Raw genomic sequence first — 25237 nt, forward strand, 5'->3', positions numbered from 1 at the left:
GTGAGCTTCATCCCATAAGCCTTGGGAAATGATCCAGCAATGACGTTCCCTGAAGTTGAGTCCACAGTCGATGCTCATGAGTGAACCAAAAGGAGAAAGATGAGGGGGAGGCCTGAGGTGGGGCAGGGGGATGGTACAGACACGAGAGGAAGGTGACTGTCCCAGACAGGGATGACCCCAACAACTCCGATCAGACAGTGAAGGCAAGAGAGAGTGGGGAGTCGATCAAACTAAATGCCTCAACTTGTGTCCTAGCAATTTTCCTTTTAGGAATTTACCCCAAAGAAATTATTCAGCATATACATGAAGATCTTGTGCTTCATGATATCTTTCACAGTATTATTTAAAATAGTATTAACAAGAGAAGGGGAAATATTATGCTAAATAAGAGAAGCCAGTCTCAGAAGACCATGTCTTGTCTGGCCTCATTTATATGAAATGTCCAAGTTGGCATATCTGGAGAGACAGAAAGCAGATTAGTGGTTGCCTAGGGCTGGGTTTGGGGATGGAGGGTGGATTAGGGGGTGACCACTAATGGGTATGGGACTCTGTTTTGGGGAGATATAAATATTCTAAAATTACATTATAGTGATGTTCGGACAACTCTGGTCATCTGTACTAAAAGCCATTGCATTGTACATTTAAAATGAATGAACTTTATGTTTTGTAAATTTACCTCAATAAAGCTAATCAAATTCTTAAACAGGGCAGGGGGCTGCTGTGTGCTATAAGGAAAGCAGTTTCTACCTGAAGCCGTGGTCAGCTCTGGACCCCAATAGAAAATAAGGCTGCCTTACCTTAGGAGTGGTACCCTTCTGGAAGACAGTGGGATGAGGTAGTGGGGGATGGGGGAGACTCAGGGAAACAGCTGTCTAGGAGCTGAGGGTAAGAAGAAGACTCATTGAATGTGATGGTCCAGAGACAACTGTGGTCTCAAGTCCATCCCTTGTGGACAGCCAAGCAGCTGGGCCCCGCCACCAAGCTCTACCTACAGCCTCTGCCTGCCTGCAGAAGGGTATCCAGGATTGCTCTGCGCCCAACCACTAGTCCAGGTCCTGGCTGAGAAACAGAGGAAGGTGGGCTGTTCAGGAAGAGGGCAGAGGAGAGGAAAACAAGAAGAAAAGAACCAGGCAGTCCTGGGGTTGAAGCCCAGATTCTCCACTTAATTGACTGTGTGACCTCAAGCCAGTTACTTCACCTCTCTGGGTCCCAGTTTCTTCGCCTTTCTCAAGGGAGAGCAGTTGACGTTACTGGCTTTAGCAGGTGTGGAGAATGGGGTGCCATGCTTTAAGGAGCTGTGCAGGGGCACCATCACTCACCAGGGGGAACAAACCCTGGTGATGGGGGAGCCTCATGGAGCCCCCATATCTCCATGACCAGAGCCAGCGAAAGTGCGGCCAGGGGTCGATAAAATCACTGATCCCAGAACTTGAGGAAGAACAAGAGGAAGAGGGGCTCAACCCGAGGTCTCTCCTTGCATCCATTCCCCCAACCCCACTCCCACCTTCCATTCCAGAAGCTTCCAGCATGAGGGTCTTACAGGCTTTTCTGAAGAAGGGACTAATTAAACCTTAATTGACACAGCACTAATTAGCTTCTTAATTACACGGAACCACATGATTAGCCACTCAGCAGACACTAATTGTTCATTAGGAAGCAGCCTCCCTCTCCCCCTTCCCTTTTCTAGAACCTACCAGGCAAAGCACCTGACAGGCTCATAGTAGGCGGTGCCCCTCGACCCCAGCCCAGCCCAGCCTCTGAACCCATCCTGATGGTGGGGGGGTGGGCGGGGGGCGCAGCTGGACGAGTTCATGCTGCCCTGGCCTGGAGTCACGTGCCCTCTCATGATAATAATCTAAATATAACAACTTCTATCATTTTGAGTATCTCAGATTCAGGAGCCTGCAGCCTTCCTCTTTCAAACCCCTGGCCTGAATCAGGATAGAACTGTGGATTCCGGAGGCCTGAATTTCAGCCTTCTTGGGGTGAGGGGAGCCCAGGGCAGGCCCAGTTTGAAGGGCAAGAGAACAGGGAACCAGTCTCTCACACCCAACAGGACAGGTATTTTCCAGACAGGGTGACTGAGGCGCCACGAGAGTGAGAAACGTACCAGGGGTTCACCCAGCAAGTAAGTGACAGAACCAGAGTCAAACCCGGGTCTGACTCCAGAGCCAAGCTACTTTCTACTAGTCCAGCTGCCTCCTGCAGAATTTTCAGATTTCATGACGTGCAGAATCGGGACCTGGAAGGAAGGGGACTTGCCCCTCCCCGGGGAGACATCTGTCTCTGCGACACAGCTTAACTTCTCTGTAAGCCAGGAGCAGGGCCTTGGAGGATGGGGAGGGGCCGTCTGTGTTCAGATCCCAGCTCTTCCTAAGTTGTGTGGCACTGGGTGAGTTTCCGTTGACCTCTCTGTGTCTCAGCTTTCTCCTCCATAAAACAGGGATAACAGTACCACCCCCAACCCCCAAGGCCTCCTGGAGGATTAGGGAGCTAGTGCATGAAAAGTACCCAGAAGAGTGTCTGCCTTGCAAAGCCAGTGCTTTATAAGGGTGACAGTCACTACCTTCTGCAATGGAGATTGGTGGTACCTCCAGGAGAGCATCTAGGGATTTGGGGTCCACTACCCCTCCTTCCCACCTCTCAGATTTCCTCTCCACTGTCGAGCCTCAGAAACCACTCCCAATAGCTCGGAAGTCACCTCTCCCTCCTGAGAGTCTTCCCCCACCTAGGACCCTCTCTATATGTCACCCCCGCCCGGGGCTGGGCTGGCTCCTGAGGGCCCAGAGGTGGTCAGGCCTGTGGGCTGATGGGTGCACACAGACGCCCTGGTGCAGCCCACCAGAGGTGTGGGCAGGAAGGGGACCAACATCGCCTGCAGATCCAGTGATCACACATCCTGCTTCTGCCAAGACAGGCCTACTTTTCTCCGATTGCCCTGATGTCATTATTCACAGGACCCCCTTCCACTCTTTTTTTTTTTATTATTTGTTTGTTTTGGGGTTGTTCTGGGTCTTCATCGCTGCACGTGTGCTTCTCCAGTTGTGGTGGGGAGGCATGTGGGATCTTCCTAGATCAGGGATCAAACCCGTGTCCCCTGCATTGGTAGGCAGATTCTTAACCACTGGGCCACCAGCGAAGTCCGCCCCCGCCCCTTACACTCTTAAACGGTGCTGATTTGGACAATAGAAGACATGATCCCACCATGTACACACCCTCCTCTGCCTGCCATGGGCCAGGTGCTGTCCACACCAGTGGGCGGGAGGCAGCTCTCACCCACCCTAGAGAATCCCCAAACTAGGGGATCTAGATCTAGGGGATCTAGAACCATCCTCTGTGCTCTGTCAGAGAGGTTACCATCCTCTCCTCTGATAGAAGGAAAAACACGATATGGGTGGAGGGCTTCCCCAAATTCTTACCACTGGAAAGGGGAGGAGTTGAGGTGCTAACCCACAGTTGGGGAGCCGCTTCTCCTGCCATGCTCCTTCTCTGTGTTGGCAAGGGGGCATCATGAAAGAAGGTGATGCGGAGGGCCAGGGGTACACGTGGGGAGTGTGGCTGGGGCACAATGGAATTTAGGGAAAGGGGTGAAAGCAACTCAGTGTCTGGAGTAAAGGCTGCTGGGGGCAGGAATCGGAGGGCAGGGGGCAGGTGACTGAGGGGATTGGGATCAGGGGAGAGGGAGGACCCTGCAGAGGGCAGGGGACAGGGGCTTAGCTCAACTATCCAGAGAGCTGCCCTAGTGGATGAGGTGTAGCCCCTTATTCATGTTCTGCCATTGGCCTAAGGACTTGAGACACAGATACAGGGTGGATGGGCCCCAAAGTGCCTGAACTCAGATCTTTGTGGAGGACAGGGCACTTGCGTTTGCTGGGTATCAAAAAAGGCACCGCAAATGGCAAGAGCTTGTGCAAACACTGAAAAATACATCTCGGGTCTCTTCAAGGATGATGAGTGGACCAGCCTGCCAGGCCCTGGGACACTTTATAGACGTGAGGCCAAAAGGGATGTTGCGGCCCATCTGGGGAGAACCTTGGGGGCCTTGGTGAACATTTTTTCTTTTAATGTGTGTGCTCAGTTGTGTCCGACTCTTTGTGGCCCCACGGACTGTAGCCCTCTAGGCTCCTCTGTCCATGGAATTTTGCAAGCAAGAATACTGGAGTGGTTGCCACTTCCTACTCCAGGGGATCTTCCCGAACCAGGAATCAAACCCGAGTCTCTTGTGTCTCCTGCATTGGCAGGCGAGTTCTTTTCCACTAGCTCCACTTGGAAAGCACCCCCTCCCTTTTTTTTATACAGCATACTTTATTTCTTTTTAACTTTTTTTAAAGATTTTTTTTTAATGTGGACCATTTTTAAGTCCTTATTGAATTTGTTAAAATATTGTTTCGGGGGGGGCGTTGTTTTGTTTTTGTCTGCAAGGCATACGGGATCTTAGCTCCCCTGCCAGGGATCGAACCCACACCCCCCGCATTGGAAGGCAAAGTTTTAACCACTGGACGGCCAGGGAAGTCCCCCTGGTGAGCATTTATTCCTTATGGAGGAGTCCAAGGGAACCAGCCCCTGGGGTGCGGCCATGCTGGCTTCAGGACTAGGGGTAGAGATTTGCTCCCTGCCCCTCACGGCCTCCTCCCGCACCTTCTTGCACTCCTCAGTCCCCTTCTGGTCCCTTTCCAGGGAGCCAGGCCTGGTCTCCAATGAGGGGATTCTCAGGATAACCCACCCCTTCCCTGTCTGGTCCTTGGTGGGGGGAGGAGGAAAAGGTGAAGATGCTCCAGCATCTTTGGGCAGTACCAGTCATCCCCACCCCCACCAGGTCCCTGGTGTCCCTGCAAGAGAGGCAGCAATTAGGTCATAAACCCCCTCCAGATGCTTCTCCCCTCCCTCATTATCTGGAAACTGTTACAGTGTATCAAGGAAAGCCCCCAGGGTGTTTTCCCATCTGTTGCTCTATTTCTGACACATGCTGCTCCCCACCTGGAATTCCCAGGCCCTCCTCTCCTCTTGCCACACCCCTTCCTGACCTTGGACAAGTAACCTAGTCTCTCTGGGCCCTTTTCTCCTCATTCATAATGTGGACATGACTGTACCCACCTCCTTGGGGTCATAGAAGACTCAAGGGGTTAATTCACACCAAGGGTTTAGTGCGGGACGCAGCACAGAGTAGGTGCTCAATAAACGGTGGCTACAGTTCTTCTCAAAGGCCAGCTCAAAGCTCTATTCCTCCAGGAAGCCCTCCCTGACCACTCAGGCTTAAGGGGGAACTGTTTTCTGCCTTCCTCTGCCCACCCCTCAGTACCTCTCACATCCTGACATGCATCCTTTGTTGCTGATATACACCTTGCCTGCACATTTACTGGGGGCTTCCATGGGCCAGGCACTAAGAGCTTTACATCTGTTAACTCATTTAGCCCTCACAACTCCCCTATCCCATTTTACAGAGGCAGCAAACAAGACACAGAGAGGTTAAGTAACTTGCCCAACGTCACACAGCAAGGAAAGTGATGGACCCAGACCAAGAACCCAGGCAGTCAAAGTCCAAAGTCCATGCTTTCACCCTCTACCATAAACAGGTTGATAGACATTTGCCCAGGGTGGGGCATGGGGGGCTAAGATATACACATGACATGAAACCATAGGCTTTGTGGGGTTTCCAATTTCACTGCTACCCACCCGGGATCTACCCCAGGGCTGTGCCTGCATGGTCATTGCATGTGGATCACGTCTGTGCAGAAATGTGTCTAAAGGCCGCATGTCACATGCTCGAAGAACTCAGATACCGTATGTTCAGAATGTGTGTGCCTGTGTACAATGTCTGTGTGTGCACCCAGTTTGTATTTCTGCAGGGGTGTTGTAGGAGCACACATCACACACCTTTGTGTAGCTGTCATTACGCCTTGACAAGAGCTAACTATTACAGAGGGAAGTAGGAAAGTGAGGTACCAGAACCTGGAGTGGCTGCATGACTGGCAGCCTACAGGCCCGTGGAGTGTGAATAGTATATGATCCAAGCACATACGCACATGTGTGTAACTGTATGTGTGTGTCTGTGCTAAGTACACCCTCACGCCTGTGTGTCAACAGTACCTGGATGAATGCCCACACAGTGCCTTGGTAGCTGTATTTGGGTGCATGCAGGTTATATGCGGAGAAGGCAATGGCACCCCACTCCAGTACTCTTGCCTGGAGAATCCCAGGGATGGCAGAGCCTGGTGGGCTGCCGTCTGTGGGGTCGCACAGAGTCGGACACGACTGAAGTGACTTAACAGCAGTAGCAGCAGCAGCAGCAGGTTATATGTGACCTGTGTGTGATAAACACCTGCATGTACAGGTGTGTATGTGTCCGTAGGTGGAGAGCTGTATAGGCAGGCACACATAAGAGAGGACACGTGGTGGGTGCCAGCACCGCACAGTGAGACCTGACTTCCACTCCTGCCTCTGCCTCGGTCTGCTGTGCGACCTTGGACGCGCTGCTTCATCTCCCGAGGCTCAGTGTCTGCATCATAAAATGGGGCGAGTGCGGAGGGTGAGAGAGAAGAGAGCCGCAGCCCCGTAGGTGTCCAGCGCATGCGCACTACTTAAGGATGCACTATTCGTGTGCACACATATGTGTGCACCACGAGGATGTGTACATGGAGCCGTGTGTGTTCCCAGGGTGTGGCCAGTCGGGGGTGGAAGTGGGTGAACACGGGTGTGTATGCAGGTGCTGTTCACACTGAGGGTGTGTTCCCAGGCTATAGGGGACACAGTCGTGGAAGTGTGTGTGCGCGCTATTGCACAGTGCGTGCATGGGGGTGGAGGGGTGGCTGGGCCCCAAGCCCCTGGTTTGGGGAGAGGATGGAGTTGGGGGGGCCTGGCGGGGCGGAGGCTGGTATCTCCGGCTGTCAGGCCCGCGGTGGGTGGGGTCGCCCGGGGCGGCGGTGATGGAGCCCCCGCTCTCCCGCCAGGCCTGCCAAAATACAGCGAGACAGGGTGTAATTACCGGCACTTACCGCGGCCATTACCCCCCTCGCCGCCGCGCGTGACACACGACCCGTCAGCTCGGCGTTTGCACCATTAAGGGGCCTCATTAGCATCCCGGCTCAGAAGCAAAATTACCCTCACTGCTCATTTCAAGATGTCATCAATTTTAATTTAGGGCCCAAAGATAGTACAATGGGAAGGCCCTCCCGGCCAGCCGCGCACGGAAAGGGGGGAGAGGGCGGGGGAGGGGCGGGGGCAGCCAGGGCCAAGGTGGGGGGAGGGCTGAGGGGGCGCGGGGCGCGGGGCGCAGCGAGGCGGGAAGGGAGGCGCTGGTCTCCCCCGGCCCCGAGAGCTCCCCGGACTAAGGCCGCCGGGGGCGCCCCCCTGGGGAGGAAACCGGAATTGCGGGCACAACCAGAGCCCACCCACCCGTCAAGGGCCGCCTGGAAGTTGAGTCTGGAGCCAGACGGTAGCGAGATGCTGTGCCCGGCGTTTCCCTTCGGTTATTCCTTTAAGGAACATGGGAAAACTCCGGGGGGGCTGCAGTCCGTGGGTTCGCAGAGTCGGACACGACGGGGCAACTAAACAATTCCTTTAATTCCCACAACAACCTTGGGTGGTAGCGATGGCAGTCCCTTTACTGAAGGGGGAAGGAGACAGAGAAAGTCCCCCCCCCAAGTCACCTCGCGCCCCCCACCTGCCTTAACCCAGCAAGCCATGGCAGAGACCGCATTTCAACATGGGCCAGTTTGGTTCCGATGCGACCTGCCCCTGGATCCAGAACCTGAGCTCGAGGATTGGTCTTCCGGTCAGTGCCTGGGCACCCCCGGCCCATGTGGTCTGCAGGTGGCCTTCTCCATTCGTGCCCGGAATGCCCCCTCCCTCTCTTTGTCAGCCAAGTCCCTTATGATTCAGTTTAATATCACCCCTGTCTTCCTGTCACCCCCTCACTGAATCATCTTGGCTGTTCACGTGTCTGTCTCGTCACCCCCACCTGTCTGGGGACTGGCTACCAGGGAGTAGGGACTGTCCCTTATCCCCCTGGGGCATCCCCATTCCTGGGCACAGAGCTGCTGTGAGGAGTGCCCAGGGTTTGCTGAGGGAATGAACAATCACTGTTTCCCAGCCTTCCTGCCCCTCCAGTGGAGTCTGGAGGCCAGAGCTGTTGTCCAGGTGGAAGGGGACCACGGAGGTCTCCCCAGCCCACCCTCCATCACCCGGATGAGCACCTGGGGCTTAAGAGGGGGTAGGCGTGGCCTGGAGAAGGGCTATTTCAGTCTGTCCATGATGGCTCAAAGTGGGTATGCCCCCAAAAATGAAAGGAAAAAAAAAAAAGAGTGGCTGTGCCCCAAATGTTTGTTGAGTGACTGAAGGATTGAACACATGGATGAATGCACAAGTGGGTGAGGAGCAGCTCTCCCTGGGGTGCTTTTGGGTCCCTCCAAGGACAGAAATCTTCGTTATTTCCTCTGCTGGCCTCACAGCCACTTGACTTATCAGCGCTCCTGGGACATTTTCATTTTATAAGCAGAGCCAGGGCGCATGTGATGCCCTGAAAGTGCCTCTTTCTTCTAAAAGGGGAACTACACGGGCCAGGGGAGATTTTCCAGAAGGCCTGGTGTGGGAGGTGGGGGAACCTTCTTGTTATTTCCAGCTGGCTGCACCACCCCAGTCTGTCTTAACCCATGGTGAGGTTTAGGCCCAGTCTCTGAACCCACTGGGTCTTGGTTTCTCCCAAGTGTAAAGAAGGAGGCTGTAACCCACATCTCAGCTTCTCAGGCCATGGCGTGAGGCTCAGCAATAAGCCAGCGGGAATACGGCCGGGCTGAGGGCACAGGGCACCGCCAATCACCCCACGTGCCCTAGTCAGACCCAGTCCAGCCTGCCTCCCCTGCTGCCTTCAGCCCTCCAGCTCCCTAGACAGAGCCGGAGCGAGAGGAGAGGGAGGGACCCCCGTCCTGAGCCTAGAGACCGGGTCCTCGCTGGCGGCAGGCGCCGCTCCCCGGCCTCACAGAAGACAGATCGCTCCCTTAATCACTCTGGAAAAGAACCCCAAGCTGATATAATATTATAATTAATTAATTCACTAAAAAGGTATTAAATTTCTCTCCCCCCTGTGGATATTATCTGAATTCATTGACCTTTAGAAAAATCACCCTCTAATTGTAACCAGGTCCAAAAGCATTTGCAGCCCGTCCCTTTTACATTAATAATATCTTCCCGGACTCAGCTCTGGCTGCTTAAATATTGTATAAATTCCACTGCCCCCCTCGGAAAAGAGAGCAAAGAAAAAAGATGAAGCTGGAGGAGCCTGAGAGGTGGATGGGGGCTGGACCTCGAGAGGCAAAGGTCTCAGAAAGTGAGGGGCAGGGGGTGAATTGAAGGGGTCTTCCTAGCTGCCCAGGCTTTGAGATGGGGAGGAAGGCATGGGTTGGGAACAGGAGGGTTGATTTTAGGGTTCGTTTTTTAGGAGGCTAGGGCAGGGAAGATCCATAGTGTATATCAGACTCGCATCCAAACCAATGGCTCCAAACAGTGAAGAACCTCTGATTTAAAGGACCGGTCGGTGATGGAAAGAGAAATCTAAAGAACATTCTAAGCTCCATCTTCTTCCCCCCGCTCAGAATCCCCCCTCCCACCTGCTGCAGGCTTCACTCCACTTCTGACTTCCTAGACGGCTCTGTTCTACAGATGGTGGGCCAGGCCTCGAAGGAGAGATGCTGTGGGATGTCCAAGACTTCCTAACACCGAGGAGGTGGGGACTAAGGAGCCGAGAGCTAGCACCAGCCCTTGCCCGTTCTCAGCAGGGCCCAGAGTCCACTCTTGGCTTCCCGTCTGAATGAATAGGGAGATGCTCTGCGGATGGCAGGAGTGGAAAGCCATCTTCCTGTGTGTACACTGTGATGAGTGTGTCTGTCCTGCTCCTCGTCTGCAGATCCCAGCTCCCTCCCAGTACAGGAGATGAGAAGCTGGCAGCTGGCAGGGAAGGACGGGCAGATGGAGGGAGTGGAGCGGAGGATGGCAGGACCCTCGCCAGGTGCACCTGCTTGGCTTTGGGGCTCCATGGGGGACCCACGGGAGCTGCAGCTGCTCATCCTCCCCTGACCTGGCTTGGAGCCCTACCCAGACCCCACTGCCTTTTCACATTTCTGCTTGCTCTCCAGTCGCTGGGGGCTTCCTCTGTGAAATGAGGGGGTTCAATGGGTCCATCTCTGCTTTCACACCAGTCCTCACCCCTCCACCTGTTTACAGTTTCCCCCCTCGTGGACCTGATGTCTGGAAAGGTGTTGTGTACCACGTAAAGAGTGTGGATGAAGACAGCATCCTCTTCTTATTTAATCAGAGATGTTCATAACCTGCAGTCAGAAACTGTTGACCAACTCCATTCCAGCTACTAGCTAAGGGTTGCACAGACCAGTTTCAGATACATGAACACTTTCTGGTGGCTTGCTGAAATTCTGGAGGTACTCTGTCTGCTGAAATCAAACTAGTAGGATCGCAGCTTAAAAAGCACTAGCAAGTGGAGACTGCCCAGCTTCTGGCAACTGCCCACGCCTGGCTCTGAGCGCCCTCTTGTGGACAGAACCCCCACTCACACCCTCAGTACTGCCCTTTGGGCCGTCCAGACCCTGCTTCCCAAGCTGCGGGTAGCAGCCAGGCTGAAGAAACCTTGGGGCAGAAAGCCAGCAGGCAGGTGAAGATACCATGGTCTCGAGGGGCTGCTTGAAGAGGCGGGAGCACAGCTCTCAACTGCCCTGAGTCAGTCCCCAGAGTGAAAAGGAAGAACAGATTAGGGGAGGAGAGAGCCTCAGTGGCCTGAAGGAGGGCCTTGGAAGATTTGCACACCCCCACGCCTCCCCCAGCCAGAGCTCAGGACTTCCCTCAGGAGAAGAAAGGCTCCCCGGCCATGGGCAGGTCCCGGCTGTGGCGTGGGGCCTGGAACGGGAAGGAGGCACTGGTGCTTGCGCGGGCTCCAACTCACAAAGTCATCCACAGCTCCATCTGACCTTGAGATTAATCCCCGGCCCGGCCGTCATCAGCACCCACACGCCCGGCCCCTTTTCCACCTCTCCCTCACACGTTAATTGCTCCAACGTTGATTTGATCTCCCGTTCTGCAAGGAGGAAATTGCCCTCTTAGCCATTTTCATCCTGGGAATTTTTTTTTTTTTTTTTAATTAGGCCCAGTTGTCCTCACCGGGCCCCAAGAGGGGGAAGCCATTTTGGTCTTTGCCTGAGGAGACAGTGGGAAGTCCAGAGAGAGACAGACAAAGCCTAGCAAAGACGCTCTCCTCCCTTCCCCCAGACACCTCAGGCTAAAGAGGCACACCCCCTCACCCCTCTCTGCCCCAAGCCCATTTTCCCCACCTGAGTGAGGTCATAAAGTCCCAGGATCTTGGAGCAGAGGCCCCCTGGGAATTATTGTGGAGTGAGGGAGCCTTTAGCCCAGAGGAAAGGGTTTGGGGGGGGTTTCACTGCCTGAGGGCGCCGAAGCAGAACCTATGCCCTGGTGCCACCCGGAGTCCTATGGTTCCACCTCCTCCCAAACTAGTTCACATGGGACCCTCTTTCCCTTAACCCATAGGGCACAGCCCCTCATAACCTAGGGAGCTTGTCCTGCTAGAAACACCAGAGGGCCTTGCCTCCACAGAGCAGGCAGCCCACCTATGGAGAGGAAAGAACTGGGGGTGGGGACAGGAGAAACATGCCCACCGTCCCCGGCCAGGGCTAGTCTGGGTCCACAGTGCCCAGGAGCAATAGACTTGGTTTCCAAGCAACGGGGTCTACCAGTCAGCTGGCTCAGCCAACTCAGGCTTCAGCTGGAAGTGTGAGACCAGTGGAGTGGCAGCGCCACCTTGTGGCCATGGGGAGGGACAAAGCCCCCAGAAGCACCCAAGCCCCCTAAGTAAGGCTAGATCTCCAGCTTCTGATGGGGCCCTGTTAGGGAGCTGGAGGGTACCAGGTGATGGACTCAGTCCCTTCTGTCTGTATCCCCCATCCCTGATCCCATTCGGGGGCATTTGAACTGTGAGTCCATTGGGTTGACTCCTCCCTGGCCTCTGTTGGCCCCCAGACCCCCTCCAAAGAGACAGGACAAGTGGGTACAAAGCACAGTGTTTACTAAAGGCACAAAGTGGGGAGCCTTGAGGGGAGCTGCTCTTCCAGCAGTGACCCCACATTCTAACTTGAACCCAGCGCCCCCTCTTCTGGCCACCCCCGCCCTCACACCACCTGGAGGAGAGCTGTTAGCACCAAAGGGGGGTGGGGGGCCCCACCTGTGGGTGGGGGGAGTGCCAGAAAGGCAAGCCTGGGCACCCCTGGACCAGTCTGTGCCTCCAAGAAGGAACTTCTGGACCCCTGGTTCCAACGAGTCCTCCTTCATTGGTGGGGGGACCAGGCTCGAAGGTAAGATGTCTTCTTACCTCCAGCACACCCTGTCCCCCCTCTGCGCCCCCCCTCGCCTTGTCCTCACGATTTCACCTCTGGGAGGAGCCGGGCTGAAGGCCTATTCCTGCCCAGCCCCGTGAAGAGGGCTGCCCCTGGGTGGGGGGCTTCCAACCCACGGGCTGCCAAGCGGGCACTAAGTCCACACAGGGTGGGGGGGCCGACAGGAGGAGTGAGGCCGGGCAGGGGCTACTTCACACACAAGTGCAGCCTGAAGGGTGGGGGGGAGGTGGCCCTGGCCCTCCCAGCCCCCAGGCCCGCCCCTGTCGCCCAGGTCACAGCACGTCGCCCTCCTCCATGCTGAAGCTGCTCCTGCGGCTGCTGGCCTTGGAGGCCTCAGGGGACATGGTGGAGAAGAGGGGGTCGGAGGCCAGTGGGAGCAGGGAGTCGTCTAGGAGCATGAGGTCCAGATCTTTCTTGGACAGGTCGGGGAATGGGGAGGCATGCTCTGGCCCCAGAGGTTCAGGGTAGCCCGGGGGCCCTTCGTTGCCCCTGCCCCCAAAGCTCAGGTTGTGGCTAAAGTCCAGGTGGTGGAATGGGGACGGTGGCTGGGGCGGCTGGGCTGGAGGAGGCAGCGGGGCCTGGGGGGGCAGAGCTGGCAGTGGCTCCGGGTCGGGGACCTCGGCCCCCAGTAGCAGGGCCTCCCCCGGGCCCTCCTCGCTCGGCAGCTCCTGCTTCACCACCTGCTGGGCCAGCTCGGCCATGTTCATGCCGGAGGGCGAGGTGGTGGGCAGGCCGTGCACCCGAGCCTGCATCTCCAGCTCCTGCGGGCGGGACAGACAGAGGCTGGAGGCGCCCACCCCTGGGAACCCGCTGCCGCCCACCCCAACCCCCGCTGCTGCCCTTGACCCTCCCTTTGTGGCACCCAAGACCACAAAATATCTCAGCTAGGAGCAAGCACAGGGCAGCTCTAGAGTCTTCACCAGCATGTTTTCCATCTGCAAGTCACAACTCATTAGTCGGTTGGGAAACCACTACAGTTGAGTCTTGACCAGCTCTCTCTATTTTTTTTTTTTTAATTGAAATAGACTTGCCTAGACTAGACTAGACTAGAAATTATCAGAATGCATTGCATCTATTAAGGATGAGGGTTCTTTCATGAAACTTTGATTTTTTTTCACTTTGAGCTGACTATGTGTGCTGGATTACAATGTGAATTGTATTATCTACCATAAGAAATAGAAAATCTTTGAAGCTGCAGTCCAATTGTCCTTTATATAGGTGACCAGTGTCAGGCCCAAAGAGGACAAAAGGCCTTCAACAACAGAGCCAGGTCTAGGTGGCTCTAGGTGGTAGCACGGACTTTCTCAAGCCTTTGTTCTTTCTCTTGCTCACGTGGGCACTCCCCACCAAGAAATTCCAGCTCTCTGCCTCCCATAGAGGTAGGTTTACCCTTTCCTGCCCCCTTGAGGTTAGGTGTAGGCACATGCTTGCATTGATCAAGGAAATGTGAGCTGAAGGGACCCTGCACATGGGGCTTTAAGAACCAGCTCTAGTGTACCTGTCCACCGGCCTGGATCCTAAAATGAGAGTCTCGCAGAGCAGACCCTCCAGCTGACATCTGCTGTTTAAAGTTGCTGGCGGTTGTTTGTTGCCCAACAATAACATCCTGACTGATACGTCCTCCCTCCCCATGGGGATCATCCCTCCATCTCCAACTGCAGAAGGGTAAGCACTGCCCCTGGGGTCGGGACTCAGGCCAGGGGTCAGGAGTCAGAGCCACCCAAGAGGACCAGGTGCAAGGCCCAGACCTGGATTCGGAGCCAGAGCTGCTTGTTGGTCATCTCCAGGCGCCGAGAGTGGTTCTCCAGCTCCCGGGACTTCTGCAGGTCCTTCTGCATCCTTCGGATGTAGTCAACAGAGGCCTTGAGGATGGTGCCCTTGTTCCAGCGCACGTCCCTGCAGGCCAGGCAGAATCAGAGGCTCATGCTCAGAGGAGGGGGCAAGGATTTGCCAGGAGCTTCGTGGGTGGACGTAAAACCCTGCTGTGGTGTCAGAGTTGATGTCGCCTGTCCCAACTTTGCCCCAAACCCCAGACCCAGCCAACCCCTATTTATGGAGGAGGCCAATCTCCATCTGCAAATGGGCCCTCCCAAGTGACTCTGATGCCACCACCCACTTCGTTAATCCCAAGTGAAAGGGTTAGTGGCTCAGGCGTGTCTCTTTTTGACCCTGTGGAATGTCGCCTGCCAGGCGTCTCTATCCATGGGATTTCCCAGGCAAGAACACTGGAGTAGGTAGCTGTTCCCTTCTCCAGGTGATCTTCCCGACCCAGGGAGGGAACCCAGGTCTTCTCCATTGCAATCCCAGGAACCAGGCAATTTGGAGCAGCCTCCTTCCCCAGGCCTCCCATTCCTGCCACCAAAACCCACACCTGTTCTCAACCCTCACGACTCCTGTCCCCAGACCACCTCTGCACCAGCCTGGTGGCCTCAGCAAACTTTCCTAGCATGACTCCTCCTCCAGGAGGCCTAGGAGGCCCCCCCTTACTTCTGGGACCTGGACTCCCTCCTGTCTTGAGCCTTTCTTAGTTGGGGGAGGGAAGGTTCTTCTTTTCCCAAACAGAGGATAAGCTTTTTAAGAAGCAAAAGGGGATTCTCTTCCCATCCCTTCCCCTTGGCAACCAGCAGATAATACCTGTGAGCTGCTGCCCTCCCCTCCCCTTCCTCCAGGAAATCCACTCACAAGTCATTGGCCTTGGGAATCAGCATGCCCAGCTCCTTGATGCGGTCATTGATGTTGAACCTCCGTCGCCTTTCAACTAGAAGTAAAAAATTTCAGAGGGAGCAATTAGGGAGATGAGGACCCCACCTGGGTCCAGCCCAAGGAGGGATGCCTTAGTCCTTCTGGGAAGGAATGGGTGACCAACCACATGAGCAAAGAGCCAACTCATTGAAAAGACCCTGAGAAAGACTGAGGGCAGGAGGAGAAGGGGACGACAGAGGACGAGATGGTTGGATGGCATTTCTGACTCAATGCACATGAGTTTGAGCAAGCTCTGGGTGATGGTAAAGGACAGGGAAGCCTGGCACGCTGCAGCCCGTGGGGTCTCAAAGAGTCGGACATGACTGAGCAACTGAATATCTACCACCACCACCAAATGGGGTGGCTGTGGGCGTGAGGGGGTTGGGGGCAGGCCAGACATGATTAAGGGGGGAAGACTGCAGCAGACAAAGCTGCCTGGAGAGGCCTCTCTCCACTGCTCAGAACACTCCACGCCCTAAAGAAAACAATCTGATAAACTCATTCCCTCTGAAGTTCTGGGAATGTCATGAATATCTCTTTCCTGGAGCACCTCTCCCTTCCTAGCAAGGACTGGTGGGAAGAGGCTGAATCCAGTCAAGCCAATGCCAGGATTTTAAGGCCTCATGTAAGGAATCCTTCCTAGAAGCTGCAGGTCAGAGGGTAGCTTTGGAGCCAGCCCAGATGAGAGGAGGAAGAGGGGCAGGGGAGACTCACTGAGGTTGTGATTGTCTTTCTTCTGGCGCTCCTTGGCCAGGGCCCGGCTCTCAGCATCTGGAGAACAGGAGAGGAGAGCTGGGAGGGGAGGTGCTGGGGAGACACAGCCGCGATGGGGGGTGCACCGGGAGGCAGCGGGGTGGTACCTGTGAGCTCACGCTTCTGCGTCAGGTCAGCTGGGCAGGAGCTGCTGGTGACACCCACCAGGGAGGCGGTGACCTGGGGGTCTCCACTGTACACATTCAGGTGACTGCTGGACAGGGGCAGCTGCAGGAAGAGGCGGGGAAGAAGACTCGGTAAGCGGCCCCCATTCTGCGGGGGGCTCTCCCTAGCGGCCATCGCCCCAGGAACAGCAATTCCCTGGGACAGCCGGGGAGGCCGCGCTGGGATCAGAGCCCAGGCAGAGTCCAAAGCTGAAGAATAGGCAGCCCCTGCCCTCAGCGAGCAGCCAGTCATTGCTGCTGGAAGTGGTGGCGGGAGGGGAGATAGGGCCAATGGAAGCCGGAGGGAGGGGCACCTAATCTGGAGTTTCTGGAAGGTTTCCAGAGGGTGTGGTGAGGAAGGGCACTACAGGGAGGGGGTGGCTGAGCAGAGAAGCGGACTGGAAGGAGCGTGTGCACAGCGGGAGCTGCCGCAGCACAGAGCATGATGCGGGCGATGCTAGGGGAGCCGGGAGGGCAGGTTCCACTTGCAGAGACCCTGGCGCTTGGTAACAGGCAGCCGCTGAGGGGTTAAACAGGGGCCCCACAGGAACAGATCTGAGCTCTGGAAAGATCTCCCACCACACGTTCATGAAAAGCAAAACCACAGGCCCAGAACCCTGCAGGGTACAGGGGGAACCACTGACAGGGCCAGACGCTGTGTCCTGCCCTCTCCCCTCCCAGCCCTCGTCAGCCCTGCTGGCAGCAGCAGGCTTCCCATCCTGCTGGACCAATGGGCACTGGCACCAGGGCGGGGGCCGTGGAGGTCTGACTCCCTGACTTCCCACAGGGTCAAGGGCTGGGAGTGAGCAGCTAAGGTTCATGGAGCTCCATTAAAAGGGGAGAAGATGCCCCAGTTTCCACCTGCTCAGTGTAAATACCTGTCCCCGTTGCACAGAACTCGCCCCCACTGTCTTGCCTTGTCTAATTTGCCCACTGTCCTGCGGGTAGAAGGCACCACCATCCCCAGGGGCTCATAACAGTGAAGGGGCTTCCCAGGGTCAGAGCCAAAGACAGGCGTCTAGATTCTAAGCCGTGGTGGCCCCTTCCCACCCACCCCAGGACCTGTGGGGGAAGCCTGGACCATGAATACTGCTAAGAGGCTGCTGGAGGCAGGGGACCAAGCAGGCCGGATAGTGCTTCCCCCTCAGAGGGAGGGGCACAGGCCTGTGCTCAGCTGGCCCCAGGCTTAGTAGAGGTGCGTGCGTGTGTGTTAGTCGCTAAGTCGTATCCGACTCTTTGGGAACCCATGGGCTGTGGCCCACCAGGTTCCTCCGTCCATGGGATTCTCTAGGCAAGAATACTGGAGTGGGTAGCCATTCCCTTCTCCAGGGGATTTTCACAACCCAGGGATCGAACCCAGGTCTTCTGCATCGCAGGCATATTCTTTACCATCTGAGCCACCAGGGAAGCCCTAGGCGGAGGGGTGAAAGTGAAAGTCACTCAGTCATGTCCGATTCTTTGTGACCCCATGGGCTATACAGTCCATGGAATTCTCCAGGCCAGAATACTGGAGTGGGTAGCTAGCTTTTCCCTTCTCCAGGGGATCTTCCCAACCCAGGGATCAAACCCAGGTCTCCCGCGTAGCAGGTGGATTCTTTACCAGCTAGAGGAGAGGAGCCCCATATCCCAAAGGAACTCATCTGCTCCAGGCCTTCCTGGAGCCACACTGCTCCCCTCAAAACCAGTGCCCCCTCCGCCCCCATCCTAACTCGGGCAGCCTTCCCCAGACACCCCTCCCTGCTGAAGCCCCACCACACACACAGGCTAAGGGACATGTCTCTGGATGCACACTTCTGCCGGGCCTGGGCCCTCGTCACATGGTTGGATGGAGGTGACTCATCTCTGCAGCAAGACACCATCCGCCCAGGTGAGGACCCTGTCTCTAGTTCTCTCCTGGGTCACGGCTGTTGGGGGGCCTCTGCCCCTCCCCCGATACACCCGCCCCGCCCTGACCAGCAGTACCGTGTTGGGCATCTGAGTTTCAGGATTGATGAAGCCCAGGACATCGTCCAGACACATAATGTTGTCAATGACATCAAACTGAAAAAGAAACAGTCCCTTTGTGGGAGAAGGCACTTGGAGAAAGGCAGAGGGAAAGGGGTACTGGACAGCCACTGACCTGAGGGATCTTGGAGCCCACCTCACTCCACCCGCTCATCTGGGGATAAGGGAACAGGCCCAGAGAGACAATGAGCTGTCTGGGTTCCCCAGGTCCCAAGGCCCTGGTTAGGGCTCTTCCTAAGAAGCCAAGTTGCCCAGGGAGATTGCTTCTGTCAGGACACGGCTTTGCAGGTGTGCTGGGCATTCCAGTATGAGTCTCTTGTTTCCTCCTAGCAGAGCTTTCCGAACTAGGGATGACGTTTCTCCTGGGAGACTGGGATCTCCTGAGGCAGGGCTGTGTCTCCCCTCAGACTGGGGCTCCCTGAGGGCAGTGCCTTGCCTCTGCCGTTAGACTAGGAGCCACAGAAGCACCGCACGTGGCCCCAGCTCTGCTGGTGGCAGGCACGGGCCAGCTCCTCACTCACCTCCCGCTCGGGGTTGGAGCCGATGTGCAGCATGGCCATGGGGCTGTTGGGAGCACTGTTGCCGGCTGAAGAGGACAACACGTGTGCGGGCCGCACGCCTGGGGAGGCGGCCGGCAGGGGCTTTGGGGAGCCCTGGGCGGGGCTGATGTGGGCGGCAAACTTGTTCCCGTAGGTCTCAGACAAGTACTCCCGCACCTTCTGGTCCCGGGACTGCTGCAAGTGGTAGGAGGTGGGGTTCTCCAGGTAGGACTGCACCTGGGAGAGGGGGCAGGAGGCAAGAGGTTCCAGGCCGGAGCTCCGAGGGACTGGGGCAGGGGTGGAGGGGACCGGCCTGAGCCCCAGGCCTCACCTTTAGCACCTCCCCGGGCACTGGTGGCGGAGACTGGAAGTGGACGGGGGTGTTGATGGCTGGGGTGGGTGGCCCGCCCAGCTGCTGCTGCTGTTGCTGCTGTTGCTGCTGCATGTAATGCATGACGGCCTGCTGCTGCATGCGCTCCCGCTGCTCCTCCTGCTGTGCCTGCTCCCGCATGAGCTGCATGCGGAGCCCGATTCGTGACGCCATGGCGGCTGCCGGCTCCCTGCGGACAGGAGCAGGCAGGGTAGTGAGGCAGGGGGCCCTGCAGCTTGCACGGAGTCTCGGGACTTCCCTGGCGGTCCAGTGGTGAGGACTCCGAGCTTCCACTGCAGGGGGCCTGGGTTCAATCCGTGGTCTGGGAACTGTGTTCAGTTGCTTCAGTCATGTCTGGCTCTGTGCAACCCCATGGACTGTAGCCCACCAGCCTCCTCTGTCCATGGGGATTCTCCAGGCAAGAATACTGGAGTGGGTTGCCATGTCCTCCTCCAGGGGGTCTTTCCGACCCAGGGATCGAACCCATGTCTCTAACATCTCCTGTGACTTCCCTGGTAGTCCAGTGCTTAGGACTCCATGCTTCCACTGCAGGGGTAGATCCCGCAAACCACACAGTGCAGCCAAACACAAACACAAAACAACAACAAAAACAAGCCAAACAAAGTGCATGGGGTCTTGGGGAAGAGACCAGGACAAAGGTGACCGCGTTTCACAGGAGCGGGAGGGGGGTGCGGGAGATTTGCTCAAGGTCACTGAGCAAGTGGATGGCAAAGCCAAGACCTAAATCCAAGTCTGCTGGTTTCTTGGGCCAGAGATCCGTTCATGCTCCCTTCATTTGTTCTAGTAGGTTGGTGCCCCAAACTTGGAGTCAGTCTTGACCCCTTTCTCTCTCTTACGCCACCTGGTAAGCCTGCCAGATATGACCTCAAATATATCCTCCTCTGCTACCGCCTCACTACCCCCAAGGAGGGCCCACCGGAGGGCCCACCCTCTGCCATGCCTTACCTGGCTTCCTGACGGCGCCTCCTAACCTCCTGCTGGCCCCACGACATTCTACTGCAGCTCGATAATTAGAGGGATCCTGTTACAACCTAAGTTAGAGACTGTCTCTCTTTCAGCCCAGAACTCTCCATGGTTCCCGAAGTCCTTCCCATAAAAAGCCCTCTCTGATCTGTCCCCACCTGATGGTCTCCTGTGACCCCATCACCTCCTACTCTCCTCCCTGTTCCACCTGTTCCAGCCACACCTAATGCCTCAAACACACCAGGCATGTTTCCTGCCTCAGGGCCTCTGCACCTGCGCTTCCCGCTGCCTGGGGTGCCCAACCCCCGGATACCACATGGCTCACTCCTTCACCCCCACCGCTCAAGTGTGTCCCCTCCTACCCTATTTAACATTGCAAAACCAGCACCCCAACTCTATGCCCCTTCCCTGTTTTATGTTTCTCCGTGTCACTTATCACCATCTTAAATATTACGCATTTTTGCTTAGTTATTTCAATTCATCCTCTCTCTCTCAGCAGGAATGCAAACTCCCCCCAGGGCAGGCATTTTGTCTGTCTTGTTCACTGCTGTGCCTCAGGCCTCTACAAATGTATACAGGGAATGTTTACTATTTATGAACCAGCACTGGCCATCCAGCAGGGAGCCAGCTGTAGGCCCTGAGCTCGTGGCATCTAGTCCAGTAAGTGAGGAAGGCAAGTCCCTGGGTCACTGTAACCCTGCACAGAGAGGGTCGCTTCAGGGCACCTCGTCCTCCCTGGGCCCAGTGGAGCACTTGGTAAACTGAGTAGGTAAGTGATGGATCAGCGCAAGACTGGCGGGTCAGCCGCAGTGTAGACCAGAGGCCAGAGCTGCACCCCAAGGTCCTAAGAATGAGACCCAGACTTCTGGGGGTGACAAAGGAAAGCAGTACAGGCTGACATGTTCTGCCGAATGCCAGGCATCAGACTACGTTGGGATTAGAGGAAGGTACTGGTAAATACAGGCTTCCCGGGTGGCGCTAGTGGTAAAGAACCCACCTGCCAATGCAGGAGACGTGGGTTCAATCCCTGTGTTGGGAAGATTTCCCTGGAGAAGGAAATGGCAACCCACTCTGGTATTCTTGTCTGGAAAATTCCATAGGCAGAAAAGCCTGGCGGGCTGCAACCCATGGGGCCGCAAAGAGTCAGAGACAACTGAGCGACTGACACACACTGGCAAATATTCAGTGAAAATCACCAGATCATGGAACTAATAATAATTTGCGTCCTATTTGAGCATTCACTGTGTGCTGGGCAGGGTTCCAGACACTTTCACCTCAAACAGCCCCCTCTGGTAGCTTTGGTTATTATTCTCCTCCTACAGATAAGGAGAGACAGTGGCACAGGGAGTTTAAGTTTGCTGCAGCGGGAACAGAGCCGGGACCCAATGCCAGTCTGGGTCCCTGGCCCATCGTGGGCGGGGGTGGGGGTTCTGCAGACCGTCATGTCTCCGTGTAGAGCTGGGAAGGCGATGTCCCATGTTGCACATCTGGTTGATCCAGGGCCAGGAATGGAGCCCCAGCCACCTGACCCCAGGCCAGGGCTCCTTCCAACTCCCCTGCAGTCTGCCCTATAAAGTGGAGCGGTTCCGTCCACCTTGAGGGCTGAGTAGTCAGTGGCCATTACCTCATCTCCCTTCCTTGCTTTTCTGCCCCCTTAGGCTAGGAATTCCTGAAGAGGCTGCCTCAGCCCCAGGGATCTCTGGCCAGCTCCCAACAGGACAGTTGCCATGGAGAAAGGGGCAGATGCCCCCCTTCTCCGCCCTCCTCTGTCCTGTGGCAGGGACACAGCTGTCCTGTGCTCCCACAGAGGGGTGGCCTGTCTTTGGCCCTCCTCCCCAACTGCATCCTTGCAGACCTCACGGGCTCTGACCCCGGCCCACTCCCCTCACAGCTGCACCCCCTGCCTGCTGACACAAGCAGTGAGCAGAAACAATCTGACTTCAGTTGGCCCCAGCGGGCAGCGAGGCGATGTAGAGACTGGGCCTGGCAGTGCCAGCCGGCCCCAGGGGGACTCGGGGAGAATGATCCCCTTGTTTCTCTAACAAAGGACTGGGTGAGAACCTGGGCTCGGGCCCCCCGCTAAGCCTCTCACTGGCTGTGCCAGCCTCAGTTTGCTCATTTGTAAAATGGACGCAGGAATCTCCTCCCCGACCCACGTGGGGTCTAGGAGAGCCTGGGGAGAGGATGCTGAATTGCAAACCGCAAGGTGACTGCGTATCAGAGGGTGTCAGATGCCTTAGCCTGTCCCCTATCCTCTGACAGAGGGTGGCTCTCCCACCTCCACCCCCCCACAGAGCTGCTGCCACTCACCGAGTCCCAGCCCCCTCCTCTGGCCCCCCTGCCTGGGTTGCTCTGGGGGTGGTGTGGTTCGGTGGGATGGGTATGGAGTTTAGGGTGGGGCTTGAGGGGTGAGGGTATCCCAGGGTGGACAGGGTGGTCCTGGAGAGGGCACAGATGGTAGTGGCTCTCGTTGCCTCGAGGCTCCCCTCCCTGCCAAGCCCCAAAGCACATGTGTTCACTCAGTGTCCAAGGGCCACTCACAGCCTCCCCGGCGCCCAGTCTGGTCAGGAGGTGCTGAGAGGAGGGACACAGGAAATCCAAAATGCCCCAGACCCTCCCCAGTATCTGACCTCAGACCTGCCAGGCCTGGAAAGGGTCCACCGTGCATAACTCGGTAACACTGGGAGCCTGCCTCTAAGCTGTGTCTGGGTTCTACTTTAGTTGTGACCAAAATGGGCTTCTCCGTCCAACAGAGGCAGCCAAAGTGCCTGCTCTGCCCATACTGGCTGGGTGACGTCGGGAAAGCCACTCAACCTCTCTGTGCCTTGGTTTCTTCCTTGATGAAAATGGAGCCAATAATGGCACCTGCCTCATGAGATTGTTGTGAGGATTCTAGGAGACACAGCGAGTATGCAGAACTCACCTAACAGCCCTTGTATGTGTTAGTCGCTCAGTCATGTCTGACTCTTTGTGATCCCATGGACTGCAGCCCGCCAGGCTCCTCTATCCATGGGATTCTCCAGGCAAGAATACTGGAGTGGGTTGCCATTTCCTTCTCCAGGCTAACAGCCCTTAGGCGTTCGATAATGGGTGGATCCTGGTTCCTCTCTGAACCGGTGCCTTTCTCTGGTCAGGACCCAGAGCTGGCTTCACACCAGCCTGTGTGGGGGCCTCCCTTGTCAGTCATTTACACCTTAGTATGAACAGCTTGTCAGAACCTTTCCCAAAGAAAGATATGGACAGAGGGAGGGGAAAGATGGGGAGAAATCAGCGGACTCCATGAGGAGAGGCAAGTAGAAAGAAGGTCCCAGGACAGGAAAGTCTCAGGTATCAGAAACAAGATCTCAGAGATACAGCATTGAGTGGAAAAATCGAATTGCAGACTAAAATGTACAGCCAGAGCCCGAATGTGTAGAACAGACTGGAAGAATCAGGATGCTTCCTGAATGCTTACCAATGGTCAGGGCTGCGCTAGGTGCTTTTCAAATATTAACTCATCTGTTCTTTGCAACAACCCTAGGCACTGACTACTAGTATTTCCCTCAATTTCCAGGGAGAAACTGAGGTGCAGAAAGATGAAGTCACTGGTCCAAAGTCACATATCTGATAAGTAGCAAGATGGCGATTTGAACCAGGCAGCCTGATTCACCGCCGCCACACTTTATGCACTCATCTGGGCCCCCAGCATCCAAACTGTTCACTGTGGTTACTTCTGGGGAAGAGCAGTGGGGTGGGAGGGCCAAAGAGGGGTTCTTAGAGTTTCTCATCCCACTTTCGAAGCAGTTAACTCTTAGGATTATGAAGATGTGCTGCTTGTATGATTCTTTTGTGTGTGTGTGTGCGCGTGCGCACGTGTGTGGTCGCACCATGAGGCGTGCAGGATCCCAATTCCCTGACCAGGGGGTCAAACTCGCACTCTTAGCCATGGAAGCACAGATTCCTAACCACTGGACCACCAAGGAAGTCTCTGTTGTGATTCTTTAAAAACAAGGGTTAGGGCAAAACAAATATAATATTGTCAAGTTAAAAAATAGATAAATAAACTAATTAAAAAGAAAAAGAAAACTGAAAAAAAAATAAAAAATAAAAACAAGGGGAAAGGAAGTAAGGCAGCTTCCAAGGGTTTGTGAGGGGCCCAGCCAGCTTCCAATCATCTCCAAAGGTGGGATCCCCCAGTCCACCTGGTATCTGCCCCAAGCCCTGCCTTGCTCAGCACAGTGGTGATTAGGCCAGCTGAGGACCCTGGGCGAGGACACTGAGTGGCCTCCGGAAGGACAGGTCAGGGTCAGAAGCCACATCCCAGCACCCAGGGCCCAACTCAGTTTCCCCTACAGCCCCCGACACCAGCCTTCGGAGGGGACGTGATCTTCACAAAGGGCCCCCCAAACAGCCCTGAGCCGAGGCGCGTCCTTCAGTTGCGTGCGGGGTCTGAACTGCCTTGGGGACTTCTCCTCCTTCCAGGTGATCTTTTAAAAAATACGAGCAGAAAGCAGAAAACACACAGAGCCTCAAGAGCCAGCAACTCCGTTCCTAAGTGTCTGCCCAGCAGAAAAGCACCCCTGTGGGCACCAGAGGACATGGACTAGAATGTTCACAGCAGCGCTATAGATAGTGGCCAAAACTGGACACCACTCAAATGTCCATCAACAGGAGGATGAATAAAGAGGTGATATCCCCATGCCCTGGAATGCTGCTTAGTGATGGGAGTGAACCAACTATTGCTAAACACATCTCAGAGGACTCTCACAGACATAAGGGCGAACAAAAGAAGCTAAACAGGCATACAGAGTGATTGATATACATACGGTTCAGAAAAGGGTAAAACAAATCTTTTCTGTTAGAAGTCAGGATCCTGGTTACCCTTGGGGGAAGTGAAGGGGAGGTGACACAGGACAGCTTGAGGTGAGGGCTGGGAGGACTAGGAATGTTCTGTAATTTGATGCGGGTATTGGTGGCATGGGAGTATCGAGTTTATGAAAATACATCCAGATGCTCACTCAACAATTTGCACACTTTTCTCTAAGTGTGTCATACTTTCATTAAAATTTTACATAAGAATGAGGGCAGACCTTAAAGAATGTAAGAGTTGAACAAATTACCCTTCCCCTCCCCCACCCAAGTGTAGCTATGACTTTAAAATGCCTTTGGTACCAGGCAGCTTCAACACCACTGCCCAAGGGTAGCTTGGTATCAAAGCCTTTAAAAATATCAAAGCCTTTAAAAATATCCACTAGCTCGAGGAAGAAGTCTCAAATACAGAAAAGGCTCTTA

At 55.5% G+C, this 25237-nt stretch overlaps 1 protein-coding gene across 6 annotated transcripts in view; it reads right to left on the reverse strand.

The window, feature by feature from the left end:
- Nucleotides 1–12065: 12065 nt before the first annotated feature.
- Nucleotides 12066–25237, reverse strand: part of TFEB (transcription factor EB) — a 48332-nt gene continuing 35160 nt past the window's right edge. For 5 of the 6 annotated variants that reach the window (XM_081518586.1, XM_081518588.1, XM_081518587.1 and 2 more), the window contains exons 2-9: nt 18944–19172; nt 18595–18849; nt 18032–18109; nt 16013–16133; nt 15867–15923; nt 15093–15168; nt 14159–14306; nt 12066–13171 (exon numbers count right to left, since the gene is read on the reverse strand). In XM_081518586.1, the coding sequence (XP_081374712.1) occupies nt 12683–13171; nt 14159–14306; nt 15093–15168; nt 15867–15923; nt 16013–16133; nt 18032–18109; nt 18595–18849; nt 18944–19156 (1437 nt within the window). In that variant the 5' untranslated portion in view covers nt 19157–19172 and the 3' untranslated portion in view covers nt 12066–12682. The remainder of the gene's footprint in view (nt 13172–14158; nt 14307–15092; nt 15169–15866; nt 15924–16012; nt 16134–18031; nt 18110–18594; nt 18850–18943; nt 19173–25237) is intronic. The other variant, XM_081518591.1, reaches the window with a different exon arrangement.

Source organism: Giraffa tippelskirchi, chromosome 8, assembly GCF_054371585.1.
Source record: "Giraffa tippelskirchi isolate mGirTip1 chromosome 8, T2T-mGirTip1v1.2.pri, whole genome shotgun sequence".
Classification (NCBI taxonomy): domain Eukaryota; kingdom Metazoa; phylum Chordata; class Mammalia; order Artiodactyla; family Giraffidae; genus Giraffa; species Giraffa tippelskirchi.